This window comes from Akebia trifoliata, chromosome 8, assembly GCF_017979445.1.
Source record: "Akebia trifoliata isolate Shusen 1 chromosome 8, ASM1797944v1, whole genome shotgun sequence".
Classification (NCBI taxonomy): Eukaryota; Viridiplantae; Streptophyta; class Magnoliopsida; order Ranunculales; family Lardizabalaceae; genus Akebia; species Akebia trifoliata.
In genome coordinates this window covers 52,594,811-52,612,074 of record NC_141382.1, presented here as the reverse complement: position 1 = coordinate 52,612,074, position 17,264 = coordinate 52,594,811, and the positions used below count along the sequence as shown (strand labels likewise).

At 35.5% G+C, this 17,264-nt stretch overlaps 1 protein-coding gene and 1 non-coding gene across 3 annotated transcripts; one reads left to right on the top strand and one right to left on the bottom strand.

The window, feature by feature from the left end:
• The first annotated feature begins 49 nt into the window (after window positions 1-49).
• Window positions 50-141, top strand: LOC147397771 (small nucleolar RNA snR60/Z15/Z230/Z193/J17). Its single transcript, XR_015181254.1, has one exon. It is a non-coding gene; the product is annotated as a small nucleolar RNA snR60/Z15/Z230/Z193/J17 (small nucleolar RNA).
• Window positions 142-1,093: 952 nt separating this feature from the next.
• Window positions 1,094-15,644, bottom strand: LOC147397770 (ATPase 10, plasma membrane-type-like). Of its 2 annotated transcripts, none has more exons than XM_086449688.1 (22): window positions 15,447-15,644; window positions 13,072-13,211; window positions 12,862-12,981; window positions 12,386-12,484; window positions 12,108-12,245; window positions 11,721-11,855; window positions 11,435-11,614; window positions 10,850-11,056; window positions 10,275-10,394; window positions 9,440-9,559; window positions 9,198-9,320; window positions 7,838-7,942; window positions 7,351-7,495; window positions 6,254-6,415; window positions 5,081-5,319; window positions 4,654-4,686; window positions 4,476-4,557; window positions 3,189-3,349; window positions 2,893-3,066; window positions 2,121-2,303; window positions 1,804-1,967; window positions 1,094-1,637 (listed from the first exon to the last, which is right to left on the bottom strand). In XM_086449688.1, exons 2-22 carry the CDS (start codon window positions 13,135-13,137, stop codon window positions 1,541-1,543), a joined length of 2,853 nt encoding a protein of 950 aa, XP_086305814.1. In that variant the 5' UTR covers window positions 13,138-13,211; window positions 15,447-15,644; the 3' UTR covers window positions 1,094-1,540. The 2 variants fall into 2 exon arrangements, with proteins under 2 accessions (XP_086305814.1, XP_086305813.1); XM_086449687.1 differs by lacking the exon at window positions 15,447-15,644 and adding an exon at window positions 15,102-15,183.
• Window positions 15,645-17,264: the final 1,620 nt, after the last annotated feature.

Genomic DNA, 17,264 nt, shown 5'->3' with positions numbered 1-17,264 from the left:
ATAGTAAAGATAAATATGTTTTTAAAATTAATTTATCTTGATTGAATGGGGGAGTCATGTGATGAACAGTGGCATAGTTCAAATGAGATTTATAACAATCTCTTATAATGCTTTGTCTTTCGATCATATCTGATGACTTTCTCCCTTTGTATCTCACTTTGAAAGATCATTTCTCTTAAAAGTTCTGAACATTATGATTTTTTTTTTTTTTGCTTCCTTTTCTTGGAAAATTTCATTTGAAGGTATAAATGTAAGTAAAAAAATGTATTTTTATTAATGAATCCATGTGTTTTTGTTAATCGATGAAACCTTCTTCTAGTTGTTATTTTTATTGTACTATTTGTTGAAGGTTAACAATTGCATTTAAACTAGCTTTGATTTAATTGGAACTCTCAAAATCTATCTAATTCAAAGTTTATAAGAGAGGGAAATGAAAAATAAATTAAATGCTTAGTCTTATGACTGACACAGCTTTTCTATATATCCCTCAAATTTGATAGAAGTGCTTTGAAATCAGAAAAATCGTATGAAATTGAAAATTGTTTGAGACTACAACCAAGCATTCGGGATTGTTGTGCAAATGAAGGGGTATTCAACCCCACCTTATCAAATGACAATCGCCGCTTCTTCACCCTACGCTGTGTTTGGATTGAGAGACGAGAAGGGAAGGGAAGAGAAGAGGAGAAACTCAATTTCTCTCCACCATGTTTGGATTGACAGATAAAGTATTTCTTAATCATGGTTGCCAAACAAAAATTTGCACAACAGCATGTTTATGCTTCTAAAGAAGTACTTTCTCTCAATGCATAGCATTCCAAATAGAATATTGATTTTCTGACACCCCCTCTGACACATGCCCTCATCACAGAACCATAGATCATCTACCTCGGGATACGCAGAATCATAAAATTTTTTCTTGTGTATCTTGAGGTAAATGATCTATGGTTCTGTGATGAGGGCGTAGGGGGCGTGTATCAGAGGGAGAGGGGGGGGGGGGAGTCAAATTATACGACTCTTCCATACAAGGCCTATAATTTTTTCATTTAATGTATGAACTATGACAATCCTAAGCACACCAAAACCACAATAGAGATTAGAGAGAATTTTCTTCCACTTAGTTCGGATATTTATGTATTACTTCTAAAACAGTCCAACTATTATAGTTAAATGAAAAGGAATTCCAATGCTAATAATAGATGTCATCTCCTTTATAACAAAATAACATAATAAATACTAAACAGAAATAGAAACGGCATGCATTTAGTGTCAGGAAAATACCCCTTTTCCTGTGCTTTTGCAACCTTAGGAGTTAAAAAGAATCAAGAGGCATGATTATCATAACTGGAAACATCATTCTCATGGATGTCATTGAGGATAATTGCCTTAACTTGCCGAACACCATCATCACCATAACTCTATAAAAACATTGTCCAAAGGATCTGATTTTGGGAAATCTGCCTTCAATGCAAAATTGCAAAGCTTATGAAGCAAAACATGACGAACTACTTCAGAAAGCTGATACAATGTTCATTTCATGGTTTCATACTGTATGAGCTCCTTGGATTGTGCTTATGCCCAAATTCTTCAGTCTCACTACCGATTCTACATGTCCGCGTAGTGTGTGCAACTCTCCCAGCCTGCAAAGTTCAGAGGTGTCTCAATAATATGCAGTGACTGATCATTTTGCCTCAAATTGTCAATTAGCCACAAATTACTTTGGAGAGATTAAATCGGAGACAACCCCCCCCCCCCCAAGGAGATGGGATAACCATGGATAGAAAATGAACGAAAAGACTCTGATACCTGGTTATTTCGGCACGTCGCCAGGCCTGTTCAGCAATCAGGGAAGAACGCCTCACATTGGTTTCTAACTCTGAGGGGATTAACCCTTCAATTGTTCTTTGAGAAAGTATCCTCTTAGCTTCCCTGTCTTCCTTCCCATAGTCTTTCTTTGATGTAAAAGCAGTCTGTTGAAACCCATAGGTAAAGAAGTCAAGGATTATTGCAAGCTAGGGCTTATTACACTCAATGCTGATAAAAACCACATGCACATGCAAGCTATGCATGCACGGACACACATGCACCAAAAAAAAAAAAACCCCATGAATCTCTACACTGACCTTTCTATCGAATAATAGATTCCAGGCTTCTCCACTGAGAGCATAACGAACAGTGAATTTGATAATATCGAGAGGAATGTAGAAGATCACATTGTAGATCCAAATGACACCAGCCCAGCCCCACCCAATACCACAAATTGAAGCAAAGCTTATATGTGCATATACTGAAATCAAGGTAGCCACCTACAATCCAAGACAAAGGCAAACTTGATTGACGAGTAAAATAGTGTCTTCGCAGTTGCTGATCAAGTGCAAACAAGGGACTACAAATAGAAAATATATAGTCCCTGATATACTAGACTGAGCTTATTGTTGTATATATATATTTGTGCTAGGCAAGCAAGATGGTTAGTACTCAACGTGAAAGTGGGTTTAACAAGATTTGAACCTGGGCCGTGGGATCAACACTCCACATGCCTTCACCAACTTAGCTAAGTTGTTACCTTCTGGTAACATAACATGCCCACGTCACTTATCCAAATTTTTTTTGCCCTTGTCCAGATACATATCAAAGATTTGGGCCATCATATTTACAAAATTTTCAAGGATTTTGGACACTCTAGAACCCATGCAATACATGTACTTGAGAACAAGCAGTACACTCAATTTGGTATATTTCTTTAGAAGGTTGAACCATAGTTTTGGCTCATCTGTCTCTTCCAGGCTCTGTTGTTGAAGAAAATCAACAGACAAGCCCTTATAATCCAAGAAGGAACAATTTAGAACACACACATTTTCACATGATTTGAATCTAGTTGTCCTAACTATTTACCAGTTGAGCCAACACAAATGCACACATCAAGGTAGTTCCGGGCCTCTCCAGAAATGACCAACTTTGACTGCGAGTAACAAATATGAGAGCCTGGCTGATGATGCTAACTTGCAGATATATAGCTGATGATATCTCCTCACTGTTGCTGCTTAGGGACCTCACATGGAAGATAGTCTGTAACAAAAAGGTAGAGTTAATAGGCACATTGATCAGTAGAAGATAGGAAGTGGATGACTTTTCCCCTTCTAAATCTGTCTGAAAACAAAATCAAGAAACCAAGTTCATTAATGGGATACCTCAAAGAAAGTGGTCTTTTCTATGGCCCAGTAAAACAATACAGTAACCAATGCAAGATAGGTCCCTATGACGATGCCAGTTGCAAAGATCTCATTGAGCTTCCAACTGTCTGGTTTTGGAGATGGCTTTACGCGATCTTTAGAAATAGTCATGATGGTCCCTGTTTGGAAGCAAGCATAAAAAGGTTTGAAAGTGAGGCTTCAATACCCTAGAAGACTTGAGAGAAAGTTGAGGAACAAGGGGTAATATTCCTAACTCGAGAGATTTCCAATTCAAAAGTAGCTTGTCGAAGACAGGATTGTTCTTTCCAAGAGAATGAGTAAGTTTCAACAGTGTTTTTGAATCAAAACTTTAAATTTCTAGAAAATATATAAGAGAGCAGTAAGACCAGCTATGCTTTATGGAGCTAAATGTTGGGCAATCAAGAAAGATGTTCACAAATTGAGCATAGAAGAGATGAAAAATGCTCGGATGGGTGAGTGGAAACATTAAAAAGGATAAAAATTAGAAATTAATACATTCATGAAAGTGTAGAGTAGCCCTCATAGATGAAAACTTAAGAGAAAGTCGGTTGGCTTGCTCACATGCAACAAAGGCCAATTGCAGCCCCACTTAGAAGAATTGTACAAGTTGGAGGTTCTAATGAGATAGAAAAAAAGAATGCAGATTGAGGTAGTGAGTGCAGATATGAACACAATTGAATTAACCAAGCTAAGAGACAGTTAATTGAGATGGCTTGCTCACGTGCAACAAAGGCCAATTGCAGCCACACTTAGAAGGAATGTACAAGTTGGAGGTTTCAAAAGAGACGAAAAAAAAAAAGAACACAGATTAAGGTAGCGAGTGCAGATATGAACACAATTGGATTAGCAAAAGATGTGACTTTAGACAAAACTGAACAGAAGAACGAGACTCATTCAGCTGACTTCAAATTTTAGGATAAGGCCTTAATGATGGGGATGTAATCCAATTCTAAGAATTGATATAAAAATTACAACAATTGACTGTAATTATCCTTATAATCCACAGGTGAAAAATTCATTTTGAGATGATCAGAGGAAAGATATGTAAACAGAAAACAGATCATGAAATAGGATCTCTGATCCCCATGAGCAAATCTATCATCTAATTTACTAATTGCGTAGTGTAGACAAGTAGCAATGCACAAACAGATCCTTGTATTTAGCAAGCCAATTCGTGCAGAACTAATCACGTCCATTATCCTCAAGGTATCAATATTTTCTGCACGGAAAAAAAAAGAAGATGAAAACAGGAAGAAACATTACCATCATTTAATATTGCTATTATTAGAACCATGAAAGGTGGGAAATCATATTCCCAGATCAATGAAAGGAGCATAAAACCAAGCTGCAAAACGACATAGTGAATTATTGATTACAAAAATTAAGAAATGCAACATATAATATAACCAAAGAAAATATTAAAAACTTAAACCAAGCTTACCACAATCCTTATTGTTATGGATACAGCATAAATCTGCAGATTCACATGGGTGAACAATATAGTTATTAAAGCATTATGAAAACCAGAAATATTAAACAAATCAAATGACCGTGAGATGCTATTACGGTATTGTATGTGTCATACGATAGGTTCTATAAGGGACACATGCAAACCAATCTGAGCTATCAAAACAATGGATAGACCTAAAATATCTGCCGAACAACAAATCGGCCAATAACCATCCAACCACATCTGATGCTTATATTATATAATCAGGCTTACATTTTGGTTAGCCTAGAATACATCCTAGGTTGGTCTGTTTGAATTCTTAGCCAGTGCCAACTGCATCACCATGGGCTAAGGCACTGTCGTGTTGTACTATTATTAATATCAATATTTTCCTTGGGATAACAGAATGATACTCAACCATATAATTCTTCATTCTCTGGAATATGGCCCGGCTTGTCAAGACTGCGCTAACAATGACACTTAAGCCAGGCTCTGTTAAGACTATATCAGCGGCACTCCGTGCAGCATCTGTAGCATCAGATACTGCGATTCCAATATCTGCTTTCTTCAAAGCAGGTGCATCATTTACACCATCTCCAGTCATTCCACAAATGTGCTTCTTCTCTTGTAGGATTTTCACGATCTCGTACTTGTGTTCTGAAAATATTGCATCACCATTATAGAGAAGAATAAAAAATGTGATAGGATCGGCGAAACAAGCCATTGTGCTCCACATATAGAAGCAATTTTGTTTCCATTCCATTTACATATCCAGCAATTACTGGCCAATGCAGACCAGTACCAGGAGTGTTAAACATCTGAATTTAAATTTGAAATGTGCTTCAACTATTACCATAAGTTGGATAAGAAAAATTGCTGACATGATTAAAACCTTCAATATGAAATGGTTGTTTTGCAAAAGAATTCCATGGGAGTCCATGAGGAGAAATTTCTGAGACTTGGATGTAATTTTAAGTGATCACTGTAAGCTAAAATCTAAAACGAGAGAAACCTTTGGTTGAACCTCTAAAGCTAAACATTTTCTGTAGGTCAATTGTAAAACAGTCCCATTTGGGATTAATGTTAGTTCTGAAAATCATAAGGGGTGATAAAAACCAGAAATGCTAATTCCAACACATTTTGCAATGAGGACTCCATAAGGAGAAAGCTAGGTAGTTCTGGAGCCTAGAGGGTATTGGAGAACTTCATCAATTCCATAAATGGTGGGAGCCACTTGACATTATAAGGGAGTGATGAAAAAGGGACTGAACCTTTGGCAATTGTGTTCATCATCAAATAAATTTTAGGGTCGTCAATTTATAGATGTTTATATTGACCAACTCGGGAGATATAAAAAGAGGTGGCAGACATTCTGGCAAGATATGGGACACGGAAGTTATCTTTGTTGGTTGGGGACTGTTTACTCTTCTTGAAATCTTTTTATTTAATATATATTTATGTACCATGTTTTTAATGGAATTTGTATATATCAAAGTTAAAAAGAAAATAAAAACTAAATCTGACGCTATCAACATGGATAAATTTATAAAAGTAAAATTTCAAAAGAAACTAGTACAGGGGATTCAAATACCAGGGAATACACCAGCAAACCCATCTGCCTTTTCAATGAGCTCTTCCACAGGAAGAACTTCTGTTTCCTCTCTGTTACGACCAAGCAATGATGAAGCAGGATACATGTTTGTTCCCATGCCAAGACGTCGGCCTGTTTCCTTTGCAATTGACAACTGATCACCTATGTAAGCACAAGGAAGAACTTCCAATTAATTTTTATATTTTGACCATGAGATGCCCCAAGTTTTTAAGAATGATCATGAGATGATGTTTCATGAAAAGTGAACTCCACGATGGATCTGAATCCACTTGCAGCAGCAGATATTTCAGAGTTGATCAGAAGCACTGTCAAGTTTCCCTGATATGTTTCAGGAAGACATACAACTTTTATGTGTATTGAGCGTGAAAGATTAAAATGTTGTTTAGCAACCAGTTGAATTTCACCCTGTGCTGACCACTAACCCTTGCCTGCCTAGCAAAAAAGGAAAAAAAGTACAAACTATCGGAGAAACAAGTAGTCGTGTACTGTTCACATGTGCATGCATGAAGTGCGTTTGAAAATGGTAATTGGTCACAGGAAAGGAAAAGAAAAAATACAAACATAAAACATCTAGGACAATTTGAGCTTTAGCAAAGGAGTTTTTTTTAAAACACTCCAGATATTCTTGCAAATACAATGATCAAATAGATTTCCCAAAATCATCTGAAACCATCTTTTCCAAAATTAGGAAATGCAAAAAAGAAAGCAACAAGTAAACAAATTCCCATTGAATCAGTATATTTATTAGGTTGCTACTGGGTATTTACATGAAAACAACCCAATTGATTATAGTGATCAGGATAATATTTAAGTAGACCTTCTTCTTCTTCTTTGCTTAACAAATAATTGCCTACTACAGTATAGAGGAACTAGAATTAGCAATTAAACTTTGATGTTGATGAAGAAGACACTTAAATTAATTGAAGACATTGCTTTACGTAAAATTGAATGGGGGAACAGGGTTCATTCAACCAACCCAAATATTGGGGATAAGGCTGTGCTTCTGCTGATGATGATAAGAATTAATTATTTGAAAGCTTTCAGCATGATATGATCTAATGAACCTCAACTCAAACCTGTAATCATCTTTACACAAACCCCAAGGTTAAGTGCTCTGCGAATGGTCTCTGCACTGTCATGTCTAGGTGGATCAAACAATGGTAACAACCCACAAAATGTCCAAGGACCTCCAGAACTCTCCTTGGATTTCTCGGGAACTGCCTGAAAGTATAGTTATAATAAGTCGAGAAAAATGTCAGTAATACCAACATTAAATGATTTGAGATCAAAACAGATGCTCAAATTATGATTTTTATCTTTTATCCCATTTATGTTAAGTCTTTGTATAACCAATAGTCCACAGTTCACACACTAAACACTTGCTTCACTTGAAACCTGCTACTTCATATAATAAACCAAGTATCCAAAATTCTCTAGGTGATTATATAGATTATAATGTAATGCACCTCAGTCAGGACTCAGGAGGTTGTTTGTTTAACCTAGCTTACCAACCAAAAGTGAGTAAAGAAGAAAAAGAAATAAATCCAAATCTCTTTGCTGTACCTGATAAGCAACACCGAGAGAGCGCAATCCTCTTTCAGCAAACTTGTCGATGATGGCATGAACTTTGCCAGCGATCTCTTGTTTATCTTGGCATAGATTTAGAATCTGAGTTTTAAAATAATAAATATTGGAGCTTTAGTATAATTTCTTGAGCATGCAATCAATCAACTAGGGAATAACTAGTAAATAAATTCCACATAGGCAATGGGTTTATAAATTAGTTATAAGTATATAGCTTTGATAAGCACATATTAAATTGGAAATAGTCTTTCCTTTTGTTTCTTGGAGGGATTTTTTGAAAAGAAACAAATATAGGATCTGGACACATTCTATGACCCTTGCCAAGAAATTGTCAAGGAATCAAATCTACATCACATATAGTTAGAAATGGACGCATTTGAGTAAATATAGTTGTAGCTCCAATAGGAGATAAACTAAGAGAAAGTTGATTTAGATGGTTTGCAAACATTCAACAAAGGTTGATTGCAGCCCCAGTTAGAAGGAATACACAAGTTAAAGGTTCTAAAAGAGCAAGAGGAAGACACAAAAGAACGTTGATTGGGGTAGTGACAGCATATATGAACATACTTTCAATGATAGAAGATGTGGCTCAAGATAGGACTGAATGAATGGAGGAACAAGATTCGTTCAGCTGACTCCAATTCTTTGGGTTAAGGTTTTGATGATAATGATGATGATGGAGAATTATGAACTGAGAGTAAATGGTCAAACATAGTGATCAATGACTGAAGCCTAATGATCATTGAAGTCACCACTGGTTGGAACACAAATCCTAATTTCAACAGTGTCAAAAAGTCATCTTGTATGGGAGAATCAGCTTTGAGACAATAATGGAAGGTACTAAAAAGTATTTTCCTAGATAGATCAGCATTGAGGGCTCTAATAAGGCAGAATCTTGAACATTGTTGGAAGGGATTGGAATTTCCTTGAAGAATGTCAAACCAGCCAATTGTTGGCAATGACTTGCTCATGTTGGGAAGTGTAACAGAATGAAATCTTGCTTTTATCAACCAATTCATTGTTTCCTTGGTTAGGCCTGCCAACTTTGGTGATGTGAATGAGATCACTGATTCCTCAGCTAGAAGGGGTCTTTAAATGCTCTTTGGTATTCTGCTATTAAATCCTCTTTGGTAGTCTGTTATTCCATCCCTTTCATGTAATCTTATAAGTTCTACATCTCTTCTACTAATATAGAATATTATTTCATCAAGATGTTTTAGAAAAAAAAACAATCAACAATTATAATCCTTGACAATATATATTACCATTAATATTTTCCAACTTCAAACAGACTGGAAAAGTATAGTGTATGGTTAATTCCATTTAAATGTGCTGATACCTGTTCAGGAGCTCCTTTGCTAGCCCTATGCCAGTTACCATCAGAATTGATGTATGTAATTGCAGTCCGCTTGTCTATTGGATTGAAGGGTAGAAAATGCACTTCTGTGATGTTTGCCCGTGCCTGTAAAAAAAAGCTGGTTTACATTTTTTATGTTTGCATAAAATTTAAAACAAAGCAAAATTATGGAAGAAAGAAACTCTGCACTTGTCATGATTTCTTTATATTTTTTCTTTTTTTACCTCCTTCGGATCAGCAAGCATGTTGATGATGGCTGTGTCAATGGCATCTTGATTCTCAAGTCTTGAAGCTCTAGCTGCAAGCAAGACAATAGTGTCTTTGTCCATGTCCGTACTAAAAACCTACAATGGACATCCTTTCCTTTGTTAAACTAATAAGGACAGATTGATGAATATAAATATTGGGACGTTTCCTATCTGGAATGCAACAAGTTTCTAAAATGGCCATAAAAATCTGGAACTAAGATATGCAAATCCAGTTGAGTGAAACCAACAGAGACCAACCAGTGGTGTGCATTAATATAAAAATTAGCAAACCATCTTCAAGATGGGGTGTTCTAAATGAATAATTTCAGAAGAGAGATCTCTCATTCAGTAACTACAGTGCAGCAGGGCTGAATGTTCTGTGGATGAGATATATCATATATGACCCCATTTTTTACAGACAAGCATCTCTGATTTGAAGTAAGATATCCAACTAATGAATAACTCTGCAAGTAGGGAGTGAACCTTCAACATGATGGTAAACGGTCATCAATTCACAATCATTAACTTTCCAAGCAATTTTCAAATCATGTTACCTATAGCTAATTAGATCAGTAAACCTAATCTCTGAATATGTTAAATGGTTTGGGTCTGCTAAAGTTATAGCAGTTGAAAATGTTCCCTATTAAGTAGTGAAGTTTCTGTACCATATACCAGGATTAATATTGCCCAAATGAGTCACGAGGGACTAAAATCAATCTACAAATTTTTAACACAATTTGTAGATAGCACAAATTCTTTATTTGTTTATTTACTTGAGGAATGGAGACCTTCTGAAAATTAGCTCTTTTACCTCAATAAGGTTTCGATCAACAGAGAGGCGATTCAGGGTAAGGGTTCCTGTTTTGTCACTGCAGAGAACATCCATTCCAGCCATTTCTTCGATCGCAGTCATTCGTTTAGTAATAGCACCCTTTGAGATAATAAAGATTAAAATGTAAGTGCACAATAAACAAAACATTGATTATTTGAAGCTTGTTGGGGCTAGTGCATCAGGGTGTGGAATTTTTTTTCTTCCATCTTTTTGCTTCCCATCAGCCATCTAAATTGTGCCAAGACAACAGGGGACTGACCATTCAATACATGGAGAATCATTTATATTTCTCATGGCCCATAATCAGCCTGCATTGGATGATCCTAACTACCAAATTAATGGACTTTCTTTCTGATATACCATTTAATCGATTGCTCAAAAAATAGTTTATGGATGTCTTAGGATCATTCAATGCGGTCTTAGATCTCTCTGTGGTGTTTCCGGATCCATGCCACTGCCTTGCAAGTAGGTTAAGTGGAAGATGGATTGGTTTGGAGAAGGGAGTACATGTTGGTTGAGCCATGCAAAAAAAGTGCAACTATTGAAAGGTATACCTGTTGCGAGAGGCGATGAGAACCAATTGCAAGTGTAACCGATAATACAGTCGGCATAGCTATGGGAATTCCTCCTATTAGTAGAACAAGAAGGTTATCGATTCCTTTCCTGTACGTACGCAACTGAATGGAGAACATGACAATGATTTCGAGAATCATTCCCACAGCTATGGAGCAAATGCAGAAGTTTCCAATGGAAGTAAGGACCTGTAGAAAAATATAATACTGGTCATATGGCATGCTCTGAGATTGAATATGTACTCACACATGCACACACAGAGAACCACTCACCAACTCATGTATACACTGATATATTGCAAAGTATACAAAACTCAGCAAAATATATCAGTTGTGGACATGAATAACACATACGTAATCTGAACAAATTGACTCCCTTAAGATGGGACAAATCAAGATGACTCATGATGATGAAAGGGCATCTCTTTGAGGCTTCCATTTAGAGTAATTTCAAGGGTATTTATTTCATTTTAACATTTTCTGTTGCTTTCTGAAAAATATCAAGGGCATACTTTAGTTTTAACAAGACCCTTCTAGAGTTAGAATTGACGATATTCTTATGATCACCTTCTGGAAATGTCCAATAACTTCAGTGGAGTCAACTAAATGTGCTGCTTTTCCAAAGAAGGAATAAGCCCCAGTGGCTATCACAACAGCTTCAATCTCTCCAAGCTTACATGTTGAACCAGAAAATACTTCATCTCCTGTCTTCTTTGTGACAGGAAGAGATTCTCCAGTAAGAGCTGACTGCATTAAAATCAAATAATAATACCATGAGATGGATTGTTTAAATTTCAATAGAATTTCATTAAACAGCTAATTTTATATTAATCTTCCTGATCGAAGCATTTGCCTGATCAATTCTTAGGGGATCTCCTTCAAGCAAGCGAGCATCTGCAGGGATGATATCACCAAGCTTTATGCTAATTATATCTCCTGGTACTAGAATTGCTGCATCTTGCTCTTTCCATTGCCCATCTCTGAGGATCTGCATTAGAAAAAGGGTGAGTAAAGCTTTTTACTGTTTAGGAAAGGGGATCATACTTCTGAATTCAAACATACACACACACACACACAAAAAGGCGGGAATAGAAACTGTGTAATAGTATACCTTCACCAGAACTAGTCAGAAAGGCCTCAGATGTTGTTGGTAAATTATTGAGGTTTTCCTCAAACATTTATATTTGTCCCGAGTCAAAAGCATCACTAATGTACATAAAAAAGAACAATGAATCCTCACCTTTGTTTTTGGAGCTAAACGGGCCATAAGTGCTGATGCTGCATTCCCAGCATTATTTTCCTCGATAAAACTAATTGTCGAATTAAGTACCAATAGGCAACTGATCCCTACAAAGTCTTGCCAGTCAGGACCCTCCCCCTGAAAAATCATTTAAAATAGATTATGAGATAGGTACGTACATACAAAATCAGATTCCATTTCCTAATTGGGACTAGGAAATTATTATCTGAAGCCTGGACAGAAAAATGTGCAAGCATGCTAAGGTTCTAGAGACTTACTCCACCATTAGCAAGGGCAATCGCCATAACTGCGGCAGCTTCCATAACCCACGACAAAGGATTCCACATAAAACCAAGGAATGTCAAGAATTTGTTCTCCTGTATAAAAACATTGTGGGGTATGACAAGAAGTTAAGGATCATCTTTGTAAACAAACCTTAGATGGTTTAGATCTCATAACCCTAGGTGCTTGATCAGGTCCTATATGGTCCATTTAAACAATATGAAACATGGTGTAAAACACATTAAGTTTAATGTAAGCTTCTTAATTTACCAGATATCTGTTTGACATTTTCCAAGTGTTTTATTTTGAAATTTTTTTATTATTTATCAGGATCATCTGTGAGTTAAGAGCGAAATATTGATGCTCAATTCAACTCAGCTGAATTCCAAGTCAAATTAGGTTTTTGATCTTTTGAACACTGATTAGAAATAGGCACAAACTGAAGATCAAGCGTAAGAATTGCATCGATTACCGGCTTTTCCTCAAGCTTGTTTGGGCCAAATATCTTTAAGCGGGCTTCAGCATCTTCCGATGAAAGTCCTCCACGCGATGTTCTCAGCTGTTCAAAAACTTCTTCCAGTGGTAAGCGTTCCTGTTGACCAAATTGTTCACCAACATTTGAGAACCTTGGGATGAAAATTTTAGTATTGATATCACAACTTCCCTTTTTCACACTCCTTACCAGATCAATTGCTTCCCTATTGAAATTATCAGGATCAAGCAGTGGTTTCTGCAAATCGTCAATCATGATTCTTGCTTCAAGAATTGAAGTTGAGATTCATCCAAATCTTGCTCACGAGAATCAAGCAAGCATACTGACAGCTGCATCAGGTCAAAGTTGTAGTTATTCTAAAAAGGAATACAATCTTGACATAGCACAAGTGCATATTTCTTATATTCAATAACAATATCTCTCAGTGGGATTCTGACACTAAACTGGAGTCAGTGCATAACATTCAGAGAATATGAAAACTATTAATATCCGACAATTTGTATGGCTTGTTTCCCAAATAAGAAGAGTGTATGCCTTCTTAGGTCCACACACGTAGCTATTATTGTTCTAATTTGGTTACACACATTACATGTTCTTCTGCACCACTTTAAGTTATTAATAAAATGTCCTAGTTTAACTCTATTTAGATATCAATGGCGGAAGGGGACTTCAGCCCATGAGAGACCTTGACAAACAGACACTCAGAAGACTATAGCAAACAAATCTTAAGACTTCTAGAGTTCAGTTTCATAAAACCTCGAGCTATTGTTCATTTCTTAACCATCAACCCATTTCAAACAGTAACAATATGAAGTAAAAAAAACCGAGAAATTGATCTCTTAACCTATTAATAATAAAACTCAAGCAGATGAACTTTCAAGAAAAGCAGGGAGTATATTTTGAATTCTGTTCACAGTGACTTTTATAAGTATTTTGGTAAACAATGCACAGGTCTTCTTTTACTCAAGTAAAAAAGTTTTGACTCTCAAACCTTTTTAATTTGAATTTCAGCTTCTAGACCAGCCAGAAGAAAGAAACAATGCTCGTCCTTCTTTGTTTGATAAAGTTTTATCTAAACGAAAAGAAGAGTCTATATGATAGCTCATGGAAAATGAGTGGGAAAATTTCTTTCCCTGGAAAATGTGGTTTCAGTTGTAAGATGGCACATTTTCCTTGGAATTCAATTTCCCGCCTAAAACAACTTTCCAACCTTTGATAGAAAATGTTTGCCCACCTCACCCCTAGAAAAATGGTTCTCCCAACTCCTAATGTTATTCTCTCAAATACCTAACCCATTCCCAAAACTAAAAACCAGCACTCTTTTTGACATTTTCCTAGGTGCAATCAAATGATAGAATTCAGTTTTCCATGGAATTCTATTTCCGGAGGAATTCATGATCCTTTGAAAATGAATTCCCTACAATCAGAAACACCCTATTCACTAAGTTTGAAAGAAAGCCCGAAAAGTCAAAATTATTTAAAAACCAAATTAAAAGTTTTAGAGCTCAAAAAAAGAAAGAAGAAGAAACAACTAAATTGAAGTGGAATCAAATAAAATTATTGTTTTTGGATGGGTAAATTGAAGTTGAACCAATGACCTCAATGTTGCATTGCAATTTTCAACCAACTGAGCTACAGTTTAAGCCCAAAGTCAATCAAATTAGCTCAAACCCAAATAAGTAGTTTCAACTTTCTTGTAATTAATTTGAATCCAAGATTCTCTTCAGATATTTATATTCCTTCATTTGGGAGTTGAAAATTATTCTAAAACAAATCAAACAAGAATGGACAACACATTGATTTTAAATAGAGAAAGAAATAAAAAAAATAAGTATAATACAACAGATAATTTTCTGATAAAAAATGTTATTTTAATTAAGCTTAGACTATAACTTTTTTTAAAAGGTAGCTTATACTCTAACTTAGCATAAATTAAACACAATATTACAGAAATACTTCACTTAAACAACTAGCAAAAAATGAAGCTCATTTTGGTTCATCCTTGAGAGAAATATCTCAAATCAAAATTTGAATTTCCACTGCCAAATACACCACTTTACTATGCTTACTTAACCTTCAATCAAGCAAAGCAAAGCACAGCCAATCTAACTTCAAATCAAGGATAAATTGTTCCAATCAGTGAATCCAACAAGTTTTTGAATCAAAGACACTCATGGTATATTAAACACATCACATTATAAACGAACAGAACGCATTACCTTAGTGTGCTTAATTAACCTTCATATCAAGCCAAGTGCAGCCAACTAACTTCAAATCAAGGATAATTTGCTTCAATCAGAGAATCCAACATAGATTTAAATAGAATAAGATCAGACACATTAAACACATCATATTATAATCAAGTATTTTAGCTTGCTTACTTAACCTTTAAATCAAGCAAAGCACATGAAAATTAATTATATTAAATCAAGGATAAATTCCAACAACGTTTTCCATAAAATGCAGTCATATACAACATTAAATGCATCACATTGTAGTTTTCAAAAAAAAAAAAAAAAAAACAATCTGAATGTTGTAAAAATGATGAAGGTTCTTCTGCTTACTATCTGAAACTTGAGAAAAGATGAAAGATTCCAACTGTTGGAGAACCAAAACCCTAGCTCTGATAAAGAGGCTTCTGCTTTAACTTGCTGCAAACTAGGGTTTCCAAGAAAGGATTGATCTGAGAATCCATCTTTAAATGGTGATAATGGATTTGTTGGTTGACTGTTTGTTGGAGGTTCAAAGCTTCTGAAATTTGGACCGCTCGATCTGCTTCCCGCCATCTATCTCTCCAGTATAAAACAAGAACTGTTTGTACAAACAAACACTATCTCGCCTAACGGTCTTTCAAAACTTAACGTTCCTAACTAACTTTCATACGCCTCATCATATGCGTGTACCCAACTACTGCTAATTTTTGACATACCCCTCCAAGTTTTGGTTAATGCTAGAGATACCCATGCTTGTCTTCAAAATGATCACATACTCTGTGTCGACTGCAGTCCTTTTCAAGAGACTAACTTAAAATGACACAAATACCCTCATCTTCAATTTCTTGCCCAAAAAAATTTGCCTTTAAGCTCTAGGTAATTACTACCAAAGTTGCTTTTAAGCTTTAGGCAATTACTTGTTAAGCCCAAAACCAATACTCCTAAAGTACCTGGGCATTAATGGAGTGGTGAGTTTTAGTCTTAATCGAAGAATCTTAACATATCCCAACCCTTCAAGGCAGATGCCCTCGTTGGCCCACTTAATGACGAACCCCTTGGCCTTCTTTCCAAGTACCAAGTATCTATTTTTATTTTATTATAAAGCACCTTCTCTCAGACTAACCACGATGACCTACTATGGTGGAGGACCCCTTTCACAACTCATACTATGGCAAGTCTGCTTTTTTTTTTTTTTTCTTTTTCTTTTTAAATCCCTTCCATATCCCATACTATGAAGAGATATTATAAATGAATTTTTTTTTTTTTTTAAGAACCCCTTCCATATCCCATATTATAAAAAGAGTATTTTTTTTTTTCTCTCCATAATTGCCTCCTCACGACTCAGACATGAGTTGGTTTTGATACCAAATATTAAGACCCAAACCAATACTCTAAAAGTACCTAGGCATTATTGGAGTGGAAAGTTTAATCTTAACCTAAGGATTATAACATTACTTCGATTTATTTAGAAATCTTTTATTTTTTATTTTTAACAAATAGTTCTTGATTTTTTTTCCCAATGATCTTCTTTAACTCTTTAATTTATTTGGCAAAGTCTTAATAACTAAATTTTTCCTCATTTTATTTTCATTTATTTATTTGGTAGTACTTAATCCTTGCCTGAAATATCAATGTTACCAGGATATTAAAATAAAAAATTAAGTAAACTTTTTTATAGAGACTAAACTAAAGAGGATTTTATACTAAATATATAAATAGTGCAATTTTGGTTAGCTAATTCAAGGGCGTCACACCAACTCTCCCACTCTTGAAAACACGTGGCCTCTCCAAGCTTCTGTAAATATTTTCTAGCTGGGATGACATTCTCCTTTACCATGTTTTTGCAAATGTTTGAAATTTCTGTTTATATGTTTTCAAGATGATGACACTCCTTTGACATAGGTCTTTTCTCATAAACCAGTGATGAAAAGTGACCTCAATGCTCTTACATCTTCGGCTTCATAATTATCATTAGAATAATGCTGAATTGACCTCGGGCTGGAACCTTATATTGCACTTCTTGACATAAAAGTGTACGGAAACCATAGATGCTTTTCATCGAGATATGAGTGAAAAAACAAATATGATTCCTATTCATTTTCATGTCAAGAAGTGCAATATGAGATTCCAGCCTGAGGTCACTCTAGCACGACTCTTATCATTATTGTC

What these genes read in the sequence shown, in the direction of transcription:
- LOC147397770 (XM_086449688.1), bottom strand. Translation starts at nt 13,137, where the DNA reads ATGATTGACGATTTGCAGAAACCACTGCTTGATCCTGATAATTTCAAT. An exon ending in ATAGGGAAGCAATTGATCTG is followed by an intron (nt 12,982 to 13,071) that starts GTAAGGAGTGTG and finishes TTTGGTCAACAG; the next exon opens with GAACGCTTACCACTGGAAGA. An exon ending in TTGATCGAAACCTTATTGAG is followed by an intron (nt 9,560 to 10,274) that starts GTAAAAGAGCTA and finishes TGTCCATTGTAG; the next exon opens with GTTTTTAGTACGGACATGGA.